At 40.2% G+C, this 16,495-nt stretch overlaps 1 protein-coding gene across 4 annotated transcripts in view; it reads left to right on the top strand.

Moving 5' to 3' along the window:
- LOC118428113 (DNA-directed RNA polymerase III subunit RPC2-like) overlaps window positions 1-15,485 on the top strand; it is a 28,660-nt gene extending 13,175 nt beyond the window's left edge. Inside the window, exons 20-34 of one of the 4 annotated variants that reach the window (XR_004832606.1) lie at window positions 477-604; window positions 1,273-1,358; window positions 2,302-2,425; window positions 3,194-3,352; window positions 4,354-4,465; window positions 5,246-5,389; window positions 7,656-7,704; window positions 8,098-8,115; window positions 8,793-8,898; window positions 9,373-9,469; window positions 10,927-11,064; window positions 11,668-11,727; window positions 12,600-12,689; window positions 13,702-13,976; window positions 14,046-14,132. Coding sequence is in view for 3 of the 4 variants with exons in the window: in XM_035838085.1 (XP_035693978.1) it covers window positions 477-604; window positions 1,273-1,358; window positions 2,302-2,425; window positions 3,194-3,352; window positions 4,354-4,465; window positions 5,246-5,389; window positions 7,656-7,704; window positions 8,098-8,115; window positions 8,793-8,898; window positions 9,373-9,469; window positions 10,927-11,064; window positions 11,668-11,727; window positions 12,600-12,689; window positions 14,185-14,314 (1,441 nt within the window). In the remaining variant the exon portion in view is untranslated. The other 3 variants (XM_035838085.1, XM_035838086.1, XM_035838087.1) reach the window with 3 other exon arrangements.
- Window positions 15,486-16,495: the final 1,010 nt, after the last annotated feature.

Below are 16,495 nucleotides of genomic sequence, written 5' to 3'. Positions count from 1 at the left end.
ATCACATACCCACGTCACAGTGTGAACATGTTTTGTGTCTTGTAGGGACACGACCCATCTGGAGATAGAACCCTTCACCATCCTGGGTGTGTGGGACCCATCACATACCCACGTCACAGTGTGAACATATAGAATGTTTTGTGTGTTGTAGGGATACGACCCATCTGGAGATACAATGTAGAACCCTTCACCATCCTGGGTGTGTGGGACCCATCACAGACCCACGTCACAGTGTGAACATATAGAATGTTTTGTGTGTTGTAGGGATACGACCCATCTGGAGATAGAACCCTTCACCATCCTGGGTGTGTGGGACCCATCACAGACCCACGTCACAGTGTGAACATATAGAATGTTTTGTGTGTTGTAGGGATACGACCCATCTGGAGATAGAACCCTTCACCATCCTGGGTGTGTGGGACCCATCACATACCCACGTCACAGTGTGAACATATAGAATGTTTTGTGTGTTGTAGCGACACGACCCATCTGGAGATAGAACCCTTCACCATCCTGGGTGTGTGTGCAGGGCTCATCCCCTACCCACATCATAACCAGTCACCCAGGAACACCTACCAGTGTGCCATGGGGAAACAAGCAATGGGTCAGTACAACTCTTACAACATTTGAATTCTTATATTCTCAGTACATAAACAAGTAAGTTCCAATTCCACACCACTGTATGTATACAATGTCATGTTAGAGTCATATTTTATCATTTTGTTGACTTTCAAAATGCCATATCAAATATTACAGAGACATAACATAAAACAAAAAGCTGTACCCCAACCTGTACTGTCTCCAGGACCCGTCTTTCCATCCCGGGAGGAAATTTCTTGTTGGTACAGACAAAAATTTCACCTTATCCATCCAAAATATATTTTCTTCCAAACAATGAGTATTTGCATAAATTTTCTAATTGAAACAATCAAAAAAGCTTAAAACCGTCCTGTCTTTTATCATTCAGTAATTTTTTTGCCATCCATAAAGCTGTTTATGGAGGTTGAACACCAGGACTGACTATGATAGTGACTCAGGAAATTTCCCTACCAACACGGTGTCTGACTTCGATTTGGCAATGGGATTTTGGCCTTTCCAGGGATCCATCAATGTATAAAATGTAGCTTGTTGCACAAAGCATGATCAGAAGAAACAAAATGAAAGAAAAGAATTTAAGGTAATTATTGGTCATGCATAACAGTTTACATTAAATTTTACCTTTTCCACATGATGTAACACTGTGTATACATGACTTGTACATCTTACTTGCAGGTGCCATTGGGTACAACCAACATAACAGGATCGACACACTGCTGTACCTGTTAGTGTTCCCACAGAGACCCATGGTCAAGACTAAGGTAAGTGTCACAATATAATGGGTGTGTGTAAAAAGTGTAATGTAGCCATGCAAATATCATCTCCAACATTAACTCATACATTCTCCCTGCTGAGGTAGCCTCTTATAGCACCACAGCATTGTTTACTTATAGTGGTTATATAAATTTTAGAAAGCAGGGAGAGAGTCAAAGAGCTCAAACTTAAAGAAGAACTGTTACATTAGAACATAATTTTATAAACATGTACTTTATGTAGCTGCAGTAAGGATGGAAGCAACATTATGAACGTTCTGCCAAGTAGATATTGTTGTATTGAATTTCTTTATCTAGAAATTGAGTTGATAAGTTAAATCACATCCAAACTTATATAGATTCTGAAATTTTAGTGACTTGGATATTTTTGGTGAAATTTTGGGTTGTGAACATTTAAGTGACATATATGTATTCTAAGTGAAGATGAACTGCAATTTCCAACACAATAAATTGGACTCTTTACCCAAATTTTCGACTGATCGACTCCAGACTCCAGTATACATGATTGTACAATGTCATCATCATCATCATCAGTCGGCTGCAGAGCAGTTGATCACAAGCCTTGTCCACTTCTGTCTGTCCACAGCCAGTACAGTGAATGTACAATGTATGTCACAGTAGAGTTTACATTTGAGGACAATCAGCGATTGTCCTGGGACAAACCACGATCATGTTTAGGGATCTGTCCTTAGCAATCAGAAGTACATCACAATCTGTCCTAGGACAAACTCCAATTCCACTTCTCAAATGAATTCAATTGCCAATTGTTCTGAATTGCAATCTCTACTGTGACATATTCATTGCATCTGTCATTCTGTCTCTCTGTTAACTTCATGATGTACATTTTTTTATCAATTTTTAACCTCAAATATTCTATCTATCGTATAATGATAATCCTAAATAATGTAAAGTTGTATATTTTTCTGTGCAGACGATTGAGTTGATAGACTACGAGAAGTTACCAGCGGGTCAGAATGCCACAGTGGCTGTTATGAGCTACAGTGGGTATGATATAGAAGATGCTCTTATTCTCAACAAGTCATCAGTGGACAGAGGTCAGTGTAAGACATGATTGTGTATGCTATGCTATGAGTATGAGTAAAGCAATCATGGATCTTAGTTAACTATGCTTTCCAATTTACACAAAAATCGGACTTATAATAATGTCTGTAAATGCATTTAAATTCCCGGGGATTTGATTTTTATGTTAGCGGGAAAATGGAGTGTTCGCGTCCGTTTTAAGTTCACAGTAGCACCATCCCGTGAACTTAAATGCATTAACAGTACTGTACATACTGCATAGTCATATACTGTAATGGAAAACCGGGCGCTTCAACTAACCGCCAGTCGGAAAACACTTACTGGTTATTAGGCAAGAGTGCTAGTCACTGATCTAACCATATAGGAGTACATACTACTTTCCTGCCTTGCTGTTATACATTAGGTCATATATAGAAATTAATGAATGAAAAGTACTGTAAATGCAGAAACTTTCGTGGTGCTTTAATGTTAATGTTCGAGTTTTTAACGGTGGCCGCTTCACCGTGAACTTAAAACCACCACGAACATTTTTCTATGGCAGTAAGAGACTACAGAGCATGGTGCTACCGCGAAATTAAAACCACCGCAAAAAAGTCCATTTTCCCCCTACCGTGAAATTAAATCCCCTCAAACTTAAATGCATTAATTTTTTTTTTTTACAGTAGACATTTTAAAACGCAAAAAAACGCTATTTTCCACGACTAAATTGCACCATTCTAGTTATTAAGAAATACTTTCCTGACAGTTGGCATCTCTTTTGTTTGTCCTTTTTGACCATCAAGGCTTTGGTCGCTGCTTAGTGTATCGAAAACAGAACTGCACGTTAAAGCGATATTCCAACCAGACGTTTGACCGTGTTATGGGCCCCATGGTGGACGCTGCGACCAGGAAACCCATCTGGAGACACGAGATACTGGATGTGGACGGGATATGTGCGCCAGGTAGGGAGGGATGATAGAACCAGAGTTAGTGAGGAAAGTCAGACAATGTGAATAGCTTTAATTTCCCAAGGCCTAGGGCACAATGTCAATGGGGGATTGCTCCAAGGTCTCAATGCAGCCACTTATAGTTATAGTTATACAAATTATATTTTGTAATTGTATACTATACGGTGGAATAAAGTTTTGTACCCGGACAGTGTTTCTGCAAGCACCTTGGGCACCCAATATGAAAGTATGACCAAAAGTCCCTTGAAAAGAGTTTTGCAATACCAGATGTTATACCTGCTTTGTCCAACAGGAGGCGCCCTTTAATGATGCAATGCCTAGGACACACTGCAGTATAAACATGGCAAAACAAGAGTGTCAATTTTGTGTGACACAAACATTTCAAGCCTCAAAGCTGATTAATATAATGGTACACTGTTAGTGTTAAAAAAGCAATGCCTAAGAAATCTTGAAGAAAATTAATGATCTTAACTCTTACGACATATCCTGATGAAAACACAAGCAGTAACTTAAAAAGCAACCACACATGCTTGGCCATCTTCAGCAAATTCTGTGGATCTGTTGCTCAGTCTTTGATACGAGAGTCTGCCCCAGCTCAAATTGTTGTATGAGATTGCATGTGTTACTTTGGATGGTGATGCAAGGCTAGCGGCCCTGTGTATGAGTGAGGTTCAGGTACATGCCTCAGTGTCAAACTTGTAACCTCTTCCTTTATTACGTCTGAAGCTTTAAGGTTGTTGCTGGGACAATCTTTTAAGAATCGTCAGATTCCATTACACAACATTTAGAACTAGTGCTGTGAATGTATATGGACTAGATCGTTTGTTTATTTTTATTGTACCAGGGGTCAGACATATCGCCTTGTCTTGGCACTTTTCAATGTGATGTGTGGGTAGACATCAGAAACACTAGATACACAACTCCAATTTTGCCTACTCTAAGGTATCCAACTTTTTATGTAGATCCTAACATTATGTTTACCTGTGCATTTACAGGGGAACGGGTACAGAACAAACAAGTGTTGGTAAACAAGTCCATGCCCAAACAAACGATGAACCCTGTGCAAACTCCTGGTCAGCAGCCTGAGTACCAGGATGTACCCATCACGTAAGTACAAAACTTTATGTGTACCCATGAACCCTAAACACACCCCTGGTCGGCCTAAGTACCAGGATGTACCCATCACGTAAGTACAAAACTTAATGTGTACCCATGAACCCTATACACGCCCCTGGTCAGCCTAAGTACCAGGATGTACCCATCACGTAAGTACAAAACTTAATGTGTACCCATGAACCCTATACACACCCCTGGTCAGCCTAAGTACCAGGATGTACCCATCACGTAATGTGTACCCATGAACCCTATACACGCCCCTGGTCAGCCTAAGTACCAGGATGTACCCATCACGTAAGTACAAAACTTGTGTACCCATGAACCCTATACACACCCCTGATTAGTCTATTACCTGGAGGATGTACCAATCATATAAATCAAATAATTACAAAACTGTAAATCCATTGACCCTTTACACCCCCTAGGTCAGCCCATACACTGGAATTTACGTATCCCACAAGTACAAAACTGTGTCAGCATGAACAGCTACATAACTGGCCCCGTGCATCATAGAATTTTTATGATTTGTTGTACCTGACCATGCAGTAGACTAGATACCTGAGTTGTACATGATATTGTAGTATGCGATGGGATACAATCCTATCTGCTATACCCTTATTTCCTGGATGACTAACCTTCATCGACATACTTTACTTTCTTGGAAGAACATCTTTACCAAATGCTTTGGGGTATACTTGAGGTATGTTTTAGATGTAAGAAAAAATTGTTGAAGAGACTGCCCACGTTAAAGATATCCTGCCCTCCCCACAGGTACAAGGGGCCGGTGGACTCGTATGTGGAGACTGTCCTGGTGTCGTCCAACCAGGAGGAAGCCTTCCTCATCAAGATGTTACTGAGACAAACCCGCAGGCCTGAGATAGGAGACAAGTTCAGCAGCAGACATGGGCAGAAAGGGTAGGCTGGGGATATCTTTACATGGTACATTGTACTTATACACCCGCAGACCTGAGATAGGAGACAAGTTCAGCAGCAGACATGGGCAGAAAGGGTAGGCTGGGGATATCTTTACATGGTACATTGTACTTATACACCCGCAGACCTGAGATAGGGGACAAGTTCAGCAGCAGACATGGGCAGAAAGGGTAGGCTGGGGATATCTTTACATGGTACAATGTACTTATACACCCGCAGACCTGAGATAGGAGACAAGTTCAGCAGCAGACATGGGCAGAAAGGGTAGGCTGGGGATATCTTTACATGGTACATTGTACTTATACACCTGCAGACCTGAGATAGGAGACAAGTTCAGCAGCAGACATGGGCAGAAAGGGTAGGCTGGGGATATCTTTACATGGTACAATGTACTTATACACCCGCAGACCTGAGATAGGAGACAAGTTTAGCAGCAGACATGGGCAGAAAGGGTAGGCTGGGGATATCTTTACATGGTACATTGTACTTATACACCCGCAGACCTGAGATAGGAGACAAGTTCAGCAGCAGACATGGGCAGAAAGGGTAGGCTGGGGAAACTGATATCTTTACATGGTACTAAATTACATTTAAGGACAATGCAATCTCTACAACTGGATTCAGAGATGTTTTGAGTGACATCTACATGTACATGTATCACTCTTCTTTAGTGTAACACCATCACTCAAAACAGCCAAAAGTAAATTATCCTAATCCAGTTATATAGGCATTGCCCATAAATAGTCAATTAACCTGGATGTCTAACCTTTATAAACAGTTTACTTTACACGATGGTCAAATTTGGCCCAAAAGTTTCCATTCGAACGCAGAGTATCGGGTTACCGGAGCTCCCGCGTGGTCCCCGCGGAGGGCTGACAGTGACTGAAACGTCTTCTACAAGATCGTGATAGTTAGAAAAGCAACCTCTCGCACGTGTCTCGTCGAGATTAAATGAAAATTGGCAATGTGTACACGTCAAATCTTGCCGTGTACGTGTACTGCACAGTTTCGTTTCAATGTTTTCTGAAATATGCCTAGTTGGTTGATTTAGAAAGGGTGTTTGTTGCACAAAAAAGCAAATACCATATTTAGATCGGTCCTAAATTTGAATGAAAATCCAAATCTTTTATATCATATGAGTAATGATTGTAAGATAAAACTTTCTGTCTTAGGGATTTTTCAACTTGTGCTTAGAACTATTTTTACAGACAATATAAGGTCGAAAAATCATGTTTTTCACACTCAAAGACTCGTAATTCAAAATTGCCTCCATATTCCAAAAATCCCAAAGACACAAACCTGGAGATATTAGTTGTCGACAATATAAGTCCTGAAAGAGTTGTTTTGCACGCGTTTTGTAAGCGATTTAGATACCATGTTTGGTCGTATGTCGAGTCGCACTGATAGGGACATGGAGCAATTGATACCACCGTAAACAAGTGTTGTAATATCCAAGGTCACCAACAATGACGCCAGCAGCTTTGTTACATGTCACATGATCCAAACTTGGCGGCAGCAAAACTAAGCTTGCCAGATAACGTTTAATATTTGCGAAAAAGTTAGTTTTTCTTCTGACGCACGGCACCCAGGAAAAGGGTGTTTTCTGCGTGTTTACTGTAACAACCTGCGGATGACCGCGGGTGACCTCTAATAGAACGTCCGTTCTGTTCGATCACGTCAGCGTTCTGTTCGATTACGTCAGATGGAACATGATTCGTGTTCTAAATCCCCCAATAGAAGTCTGGAAATTTTGGGGCCAAATTTTACCATCGTGTTAGTTAACTTATATGATTAGATGCAAAAGCATACAAAAAAGGAAACAAGACAAATGTGCAAAATGTTAGATACATTAACAAAATGTAGGGGAAAGTATTTAGTCAAGAATTTAATGAATATGTATTTGCTCGGATGATGATGATATTTGCTCAAAATATAGTTTCTTGTGCATTTGTTATAAATTGAAATGACTGCAATTGCTGTACAATCGTAATGTTTTGTCAATGCTATTATATGATTTTGCCAAGTATATACATGTATGCTTAGACCGCCACATCAGAAAAAGATCACAGTGATTAAAGTAGATTTGCTAATGTTCTGCATCAGTAATAAACACTGTACATGTAGGTACATGTATACACACTTCAGATGTCCCAATGTAGACATTGAGGTCTTTAGAAGTCACGTCACATATTTTCTCATGCTTGTTCTAGCACAGTAACTTCAACTTTTAACCTTATGTCTCTTGCAGTGTGTGTGGCTTGATAGTGAACCAGGAGGACATGCCATTTACTGATCAGGTAAACCTAGCAAGTCAAGTACTTTTGTCAAAAACAATAAGCCATGCATGTTAATTTCATTATATAGAGCATGATGCGAGCAAGAGTTTCAATCGAAAAAAATGTGGCCTGAAAACACTACGGACTACGGATGTCATCCATATATTAATCAAATCAACATGACCTACATGTAACAAAAACATTGATTGCAAATACAAAGCATGCACAGTCAAGTAGTTTTGAATCTAACTGTAAGTGTATAATGTATTATGAAAATAACAATTGATAGTATGAAATGGTACAATGTGATTATAATGTCAAATGGTACTGATCATGAGTTCATTGACTTCAATATTTGTAATTGCAGACAATGATCATATCTGAATAATCTATTCTTTATTTTTTTTCTTTTAGGGAATCTGCCCAGACATTGTAAGTAAATGGATTTTTCAAAACAAATTTTGCATAGTTTAATCCTGACTTTCCTAACAAAATGTACTGCAGACAGATCATGAATCCCCATGGTTTTTACTGTTCCATGTCTGCCCACACACCATGAATCCCCATGGTTTTTGCTGTTCCATGTCTGCCCACAGATCATGAATCCCCATGGTTTTTACTGTTCCATGTCTGCCCACAGATCATGAATCCCCATGGTTTTTACTGTTTCATGTCTGCCCACAGATCATGAATTCCCATGGCTTTTACTGTTCCATGTCTGCCCACAGATCATGAATCCCCATGGTTTTTACTGTTCCATGTCTGCCCACAGATCATGAGTCCCCATGGTTTTTACTGTTCCATGTCGTTCCCACAGATCATGAATCCCTATGGTTTTTACTGTTGCCTGCCCACAGATCATGAATCCCCATGATTTTTACTATTGTCTGCCCACAGATCATGAATCCCCATGATTTTTACTGTTGTCTGCCCACAGATCATGAGTCCCCATGGTTTTTACTGGTCCATGTCTGCCCACAGATCATGAATCCCCATGATTTTTGCTGTTGTCTGCCCACAGATCATGAATACCCATGGTTTTCACTGTTCCATGTCTGCCCACAGATCATGAATCCCCATGGTTTTTACTGTTCCATGTCTGCCCACAGATCATGAATCCCCATGGCTTCCCTTCCCGTATGACTGTGGGAAAGCTGATGGAACTGCTGGCAGGCAAGGCTGGGGTGCTGGAGGGAAAGTTCCACTATGGTACAGGTAAGAACAGACACTGATGCCAGCAGTAGAGTTTTTACAATTAATGTAGCACATATATAGTTCATGGCAGGTAGAACATAAAAATTGAGGAATTGATTTGCATAAAAAGTACAAAAATGGCAAAAAGCTGCCTAATGATAAATGGTGGGAACTTAATACTTTTGACATGACATTGTGTTAGTTGAAAGTGAACATAACCATGCATAAATTATGCAAATGTGTAAATCATTTGCCTAAAATCTATTTCATATAGGTAGCAGTCACCGAACTTTAGTCTTGTAACCAAATTGAGGCCAAAACGGGGGATTTGACATGATTTATTTTTGTAGAGGTTACATCATTTTAAGGGAAATTTAGCAAAATTATTTGCAGTGTTGTCATATTAATATGTCACCAACAGGCTTGGCCAAGTGATGTACCCACTTTATAATATATGCGATACAAAATCCTTGACCATTCTTCCCATTGTTTCAGCATTTGGTGGCAGTAAGGTAAAGGATGTGTGTGAAGAGCTGGTTCAACATGGCTTCAACTACCAGGGCAAGGACTACCTCACCTCAGGCATTACTGGGTAATGTAGTCTCAGTATCCTACTGTCATTTAGTTTGACACCTACAGGCATTACTGGGTAATGTAGTCTCAGTATCCTACTGTCATTTAGTTTGATTCAAGGACTACCTCACCTCAGGCATTACTGGGTAATGTAGTCTCAGTATCCTACTGTCATTTAGTTTGATTCAAGGACTACCTCACCTCAGGCATTACTGGGTAATGTAGTCTCAGTATCCTACTGTCATTTAGTTTGATTCAAGGACTACCTCACCTCAGGCATTACTGGGTAATGTAGTCTCAGTATTCTACTGTCATTTAGTTTGACACCTACAGGCATCACTGGGTAATGTAGTCTCAGTAACCTACTGTCATTTAGTTTGACACCTCAGGGATTACTGGCTAATGTACAGTCTCAGTATCCTACAGTCATTTAGTTTGACACCTCAGGCATTACTGGGTAATGTAGTCTCAGTATCCTACTGTCATTTAGTTTGACACCTCAGGTACATGTATTACTGGGTAATATACAGTCTCAGTATCCTACTGTCATTTAGTTTGACACCTCAGGGATTACTGGCTAATGTACAGTCTCAGTATCCTACAGTCATTTAGTTTGACAACTCAGGCATTACTGGGTAATGTAGTCTCAGTATCCTACTGTCATTTAGTTTGACACCTCAGGTACATGTATTACTGGGTAATATACAGTCTCAGTATCCTACTGTCATTTAGTTTGACACCTACAGGCATTACTGGGTAATGTAGTCTCAGTATCCTACTGTCATTTAGTTTGACACCTCAGGTACATGTATTACTGGGTAATATACAGTCTCAGTATCCTACTGTCATTTAGTTTGACACCTCAGGCATTACTGGCTAATGTACAGTCTCAGTATCCTACAGTCATTTAGTTTGACACCTCAGGCATTACTGGGTAATGTAGTCTCAGTATCCTACTGTCATTTAGTTTGACACCTCATGTATTACTGGGTAATGTACAGTCTCAGTATCCTACTACATTCATTAAGTTACAAATTACTGTTTTTCTTCAAATGTATGTTCACAGCAGTGTCACTTACAGTAACATCTCCAACACAGGACGTTCAGTGTAATATGACCAGCTGTTTGATGTTTACATGTAACAGATAAAGAATACAGATGTTCTGCTGCACGATGTACCTGATGTTTGAAAAAAATCAGTGTTCAAATATTTTAATGGCCTATATGCTTATATGGATTGGTGTCCTATATTGTTTTAAATGCAGTACAGTGGAGTTGTGATGTTCAGAACAATTCAGGATGTTTCCAACTGGACATCCTGCGAGTCTGTTCAATTTGAATAAAACTTGTCAAACTTGTCAGTTGCCGCACTGCTTTTGGCTGTACACATGTGCACATGTAAAGCTTGTGTGTTACACCAAATTGCTATAAGATATAGATCACATAGTGATCTTGATATGAATTGTATTTCCACAGGGAACCACTGAACGCCTACATCTACACAGGCCCAGTGTACTACCAGAAACTCAAGCACATGGTGCTGGACAAGATCCACGCTCGAGCCAAAGGGCCACGCGCCGTGCTGACCAGACAACCCACCGAGGGGAGGTCAAGGTGAGTGTACCATCAATATTAGACACTAGCGGCGGCACAGTGGGGGCAGTGGGGGCGGTCTCCTTCTCAAAAAAATTGGCCATGGGGGCATTGCCCCTAGGATAAAATATGAAAGTGAAACATCCAAAAATCAAGCTAAAAACCTTGATTTCTCTAATAGATTGATGCCACAACTAGAAATTTCATCAAACCTTGCAAGTCTATCGTCAAAATTTGCCCCAGAAAATGCAGGGAATTTGTGTTTCAGAGGGTCCAGATTTCAAAATTTCAAAGGACATCCCTTGCAAGGTTCGAACCTTGCCGGACATTAAAAGTGTCGTGGTTCAAATAAGACTTCACCTCTATTGCGATGGCTTGTGTCTTCCGCGCTCACGACGACGTAGTGAAAAATATGTGGGGGCGAAATAGCGTTTCAGATGGTTTAGATTTTTCCGGGGATGCATGCCCTTGGACCCCTCTAGTAGATTAAACTTAAACGAATTGTTACATTGCAAAGTAATGTTGAATGTGATATTTGCATGCAGTGCACAATAGATTGAAGAAAGTGTTGTTTCATATCTATGTGAAATCTGTATGATACAGACTGACTGTTCTTATTTTCAGGGACGGAGGTCTGCGACTTGGTGAAATGGAGCGAGACTGTCTGATTGGGTATGGTGCCAGGTGAGAAGCAGTTACACACAGTTCTAGGGTTGTATGTTTGGCCATAGACACTTCATGTACCCAAAATTCTATTCATTAATCTTTGCGATAAAGTTTTAAAAGACAATAGATTAAATATTAACATTCAAGAAAACCATGGGTATGAGGAAGATGATAGAACTGTGCTCAGACTCAGACAATGTATTAGTCCCAAATACATTTCACATCCAATACTTGACTTACTCTCAATTTAGCCCCAAATGTTTTTGGATCTACTCTCAACCACTCCTGACCAATCCGGCATCCTGACTTCTTTGCAAAGACCAGCTGACAACGATAGCCTCACCTTAATTCTCCCCGAGGTTATCTGGAAACAAGTTGGGAGTAAATGGGAGACCATGTTTGACAGGGACTAGCAGGATGTAGTTTTAATAACTTTCCAACTTTGTCAACAGCCTACATATAATGCAAACCCCATTGGATATGAACACGTACTGGAGATCATATTATTATCATTATGTCATATCTGGGCCAGGAAAGAGTTCCAAGTGGGTGTTCCTGACCAACCCATATTTTACAGAATCCCAACACTTTGTATTGCACTGGCTTCCATAGAATCATTCGAACACGCTGTATGCTGAAGACAAAATTTCGAATACCTGATTTGGATGTGGGAATAACTTTTAGTTTGAAGACGCCAATTGTCTCCACTTCTGGTGCATTTTGCATTGAAATTTGTGTATTCTTAGGTGGGTGTGACATATAAAAAACACATAAATCTGTATTCTGCATCACAGTCCCATTCCACTTACAGTCCGGATTGCCCTTCCGTCGAACCGCATTGCATTCTACTTTTTTGTCATTACTGACATTCTGCCATGTTGCATCTGTAGCATGCTCCTTCTGGAGAGACTGATGATCTCCAGCGACCAGTTTGAGGTGGATGTGTGCGGGGAGTGTGGCCTGCTGGGATACTCGGGGTGGTGAGTATTCATCAGGGATTGGAAGGGATGGAAGGAAACTATATAATAATTTTTAAGAAATATGATGTGTATTCACTCCTGGCTAAGAACAATTTGGGTCTCCCATTGAGTCATGAAAACAGCAAGAAAATTTTGTTACTATATGATCGTTTGCTACTATATGATCATATTTCTGTATTAGCTCTAAAAGTGTCCTGTGCAGAAGATTAGTTGCCATGTCTTGAAAAAATCTGTCATGAATTCCTTTTCATTATACATGGAACAGGCCAATATGAAATGTATACAAAATTAAAACTTGTGACAAATGAGATAAGCAAAGAAAGTAATGACTAGGATGTGTGTTGGAACATGACTGGACTCAATTTCTCCTTGCTAATTGTCGCTTTGGGACACACATGTGGTTGTGTTTTGGACTGCCTCCTAGCCACTATGTCAAATAGCTACAGGGAGAAGTATATTCCAGTCAAATTGGGGAATGCATCCTTGTCGTCAAATTATTGTGCAAGAAGGAGAGGTTAAGCTCATTAAGCCCCAAGTAATAGACAAAATGCTACCAAAGTTTTAGCAGAAAAAGTCACATAAAGTTGTATGGAAAAAAAAACTTGTCTAGTATCTTAGGTAAAATGTAGAGGTCAAACCTCAGATGAGAATGTCAGCATTACTCTTTTTCGTTAGCTTAGTAGAAATACAGCTTTCCTACAAAAAGCCTGGCACACCCTCTAGCTACTCTTCTTGATAAGTGTGATGAGTTCTTTTACGTGCAGAAATGATTGACATGTGCTTTATGGCTGAATCTCCCTTATATAAGTGCTTCACGTCACCATCCAACATGACGAATGCAATCCCTTACAACATGTCTAAGCTGGGGCTTACTCTAGGATCTAACTCCAGCCAACAGATCCACAGAATTGTGATCAAATGGCCAAATAGTCGAATTGCATGACTGCTTTTACCACAAGGAGGTAATAATTAGTATGGCGATGTGCATTTAATATTTGCCATGTTTCCACAGGTGCCAGTACTGTAAGTCGTCCCGTAACGTGTCCAGTCTGAAGATGTAATGTTTGCTATGTTTCCACAGGTGCCAGTACTGTAAGTCGTCCCGTAACGTGTCCAGTCTGAAGATGTAATGTTTTCTGTATGTTCACAGGTGCCAGTACTGTAAGTCGTCCCGTAACGTGTCCAGTCTGAAGATGTAATGTTTGTTGTGTTTCCACAGGTGCCAGTACTGTAAGTCGTCCGTAACGTGTCCAGTCTGAAGATGTAATGTTTGCTATGTTTCCACAGGTGCCAGTACTGTAAGTCGTCCCGTAACGTGTCCAGTCTGAAGATGTAATGTTTTCTGTATGTTCACAGGTGCCAGTACTGTAAGTCGTCCCGTAACGTGTCCAGTCTGAAGATGTAATGTTTGTTGTGTTTCCACAGGTGCCAGTACTGTAAGTCGTCCGTAACGTGTCCAGTCTGAAGATGTAATGTTTGCTATGTAATTCCACAGGTGCCAGTACTGTAAGTCGTCCCGTAACGTGTCCAGTCTGAAGATGCCCTACGCCTGCAAACTGCTGTTCCAGGAGCTCCAGTCTATGAACATAGCTCCTCGATTGAAACTGGTCAAGTACAACGAGTAAAGACTCACATCCGTACAGCCTATCGTGACACACTTAACCATTTCTCAGATCAAGGGTCAATGACTTTCATGGCTGTATGTGAAGAGGATACACGAATTTCGACCCATACAAACTGCTTGGGGGATTTTGTGCACAAACTGTCTATGTCATCACAAATGACCGCAGATAACAGAACGCATTTGAACGACATTCCCCCAAACCCATTACTTACAACTCACCTCCTTCCCCATCCTTCACTTAATGTGCTCAGATTGTGCAGTTCATTCAGCTTTCATCATGCCACTCTTGCTGTTGCTTTGGAAATATTGTGTTGAATCCAACAAATTTTAGACAGCCAACTGCATTTGACAAGCTGCAAATGCTAAATCAGCAGCTAGTTTATCCCAATTGTAGTAATTGTAATTTACCTTGTTTCTTTCTGGCTGAAAAATTGTTGAACATGTTCTATTATCTACGGGTCTATGCACCATGATATAGACAGTGAGGAAAGTCCTATTACAAAAGCAGTTTGAGCATTTTGAATTGTTTATTTGACATGTAGACATCATCATCACTCACATATCTGATGCTGTGCTGAGTTCCACAGCTGTGGATGTGTATGTACTGTGCTTATGGAGTCTTCCATCCATACTCTTCAGATGTACCTGACACAAACCCAGTCTACAGCGGTGTTGTTCAATCAAGAGCCACCCTAAACCATCTCTTGTTTTATATCGTGCCAGGCTATCATGGATATACAATGTATATTTTTCGTACATGTATATTAAAACATATGTAGGCCCCGGTGGCCTGGTCTAAAATCCCAGACTTGTGCTATAATTTTCTTTATTTCTATTCTTCGTAAGAAGTTGGCCAAAAACTTGAAAGGTTTAAAAGTTTGAATGGTTTAAAAGAATTGAAATCATGGTACAAATGTAACAGAGTCACAATCTGAAGTATAGGATGGAATATCAGTGTTTGACTGCAATGTGAGGAAATTGTTATTCTCTGTTGATATGATAATGTATTTGGCAGTATATCAAGGTCTTGGATATACAAAACATGCCTTTGATATACAGCAGATAACAACAATTATGTTTGAATATCCAGCTTCACTTTTTATGAACCAACTGTGGGTGACATTGAGTCTGGACCTGAGAATATCATTGCAATAAAGCAACTGTTCTTGGAATATTGAAGTCAATGTTGTGGTTGATATGAAGATTAGATTTAGATGTAATAGAATGGGTACAACCTAGGGTTAACCATATGAGGCTGAATGTATGTGATGTGCACAGTCGCTGAAATTATTTGATTTACATGTTGTATTCAGACCACACCAATTGAATTTCTTCTAGTTACCTCCATGAAATGTCATGGAATGGAGGTTATATTTTCTGTTATGTGTCTCTGTCTGTGTAGATGATTACTCAAGAACGGCTGGATGGATTGGTTTCATACTTGTTGTGTTGGTGGGGTGTGATAAAAGCTCGAATCGATGAGATTTTGGGAGCCGTATCTGTCGTTATAATCGATGTAATAATATCAGAAATCACCCCTATATTTGAGATATATTGGTACAGGCATCGTGCTTTATGTGTTTGTTAATGGGCTTAGCTCCAAGCAGATGGTGAGGTGACAGCTGTTTGGGGAACCCCGAGTTTTTTCAATATGATAATTAGTTTTATTTATGTCTGCTTAGGATATCATGGAGATGTGAAGCGTAAGTATAATTGTAAGAAGTTGAGGTACATTTAACGATAATGCTTAACGAGTATGGATGTCTCACATACTGTACTGCTGATTTGAGTGACATGGTGATTAAAATGTCATTAGGTCCTCTCATCTGGGTTGGGTGTCAGAAGTTTTATGGGCGATACAGATGTTCTGATTTTGTTACGATAAGGGACAGTTGTTAGTTGTCTCTTTCGTAGCCAATGGTACTTGTTTTTTAGCAGACGGGGTTGGCGCCAAGTATTCATCTTACAGTTGGTGTAGGGCTGTCAGAGGAAAGTGTGCATCTCGTTTTTGTACCATGTGAACAGCTGATGTTATGACATATTGGTGGAAAATCAAATCACCATCTGACTAAAGTTGGCCACATCCCTTCTTCTTTCTGAGTGTCCCAACTTCCTCCCACCACACAGCTCTGAGGCACATAGTCGAACCTCAATAATGCTGACAACCTTAGACATTTTAAAT

Source organism: Branchiostoma floridae, chromosome 12 (assembly GCF_000003815.2).
Source record: "Branchiostoma floridae strain S238N-H82 chromosome 12, Bfl_VNyyK, whole genome shotgun sequence".
Classification (NCBI taxonomy): domain Eukaryota; kingdom Metazoa; phylum Chordata; class Leptocardii; order Amphioxiformes; family Branchiostomatidae; genus Branchiostoma; species Branchiostoma floridae.
The sequence above is the reverse complement of the archived record's forward strand: the minus strand, read 5'-3'. Positions and strand labels throughout refer to the sequence as shown.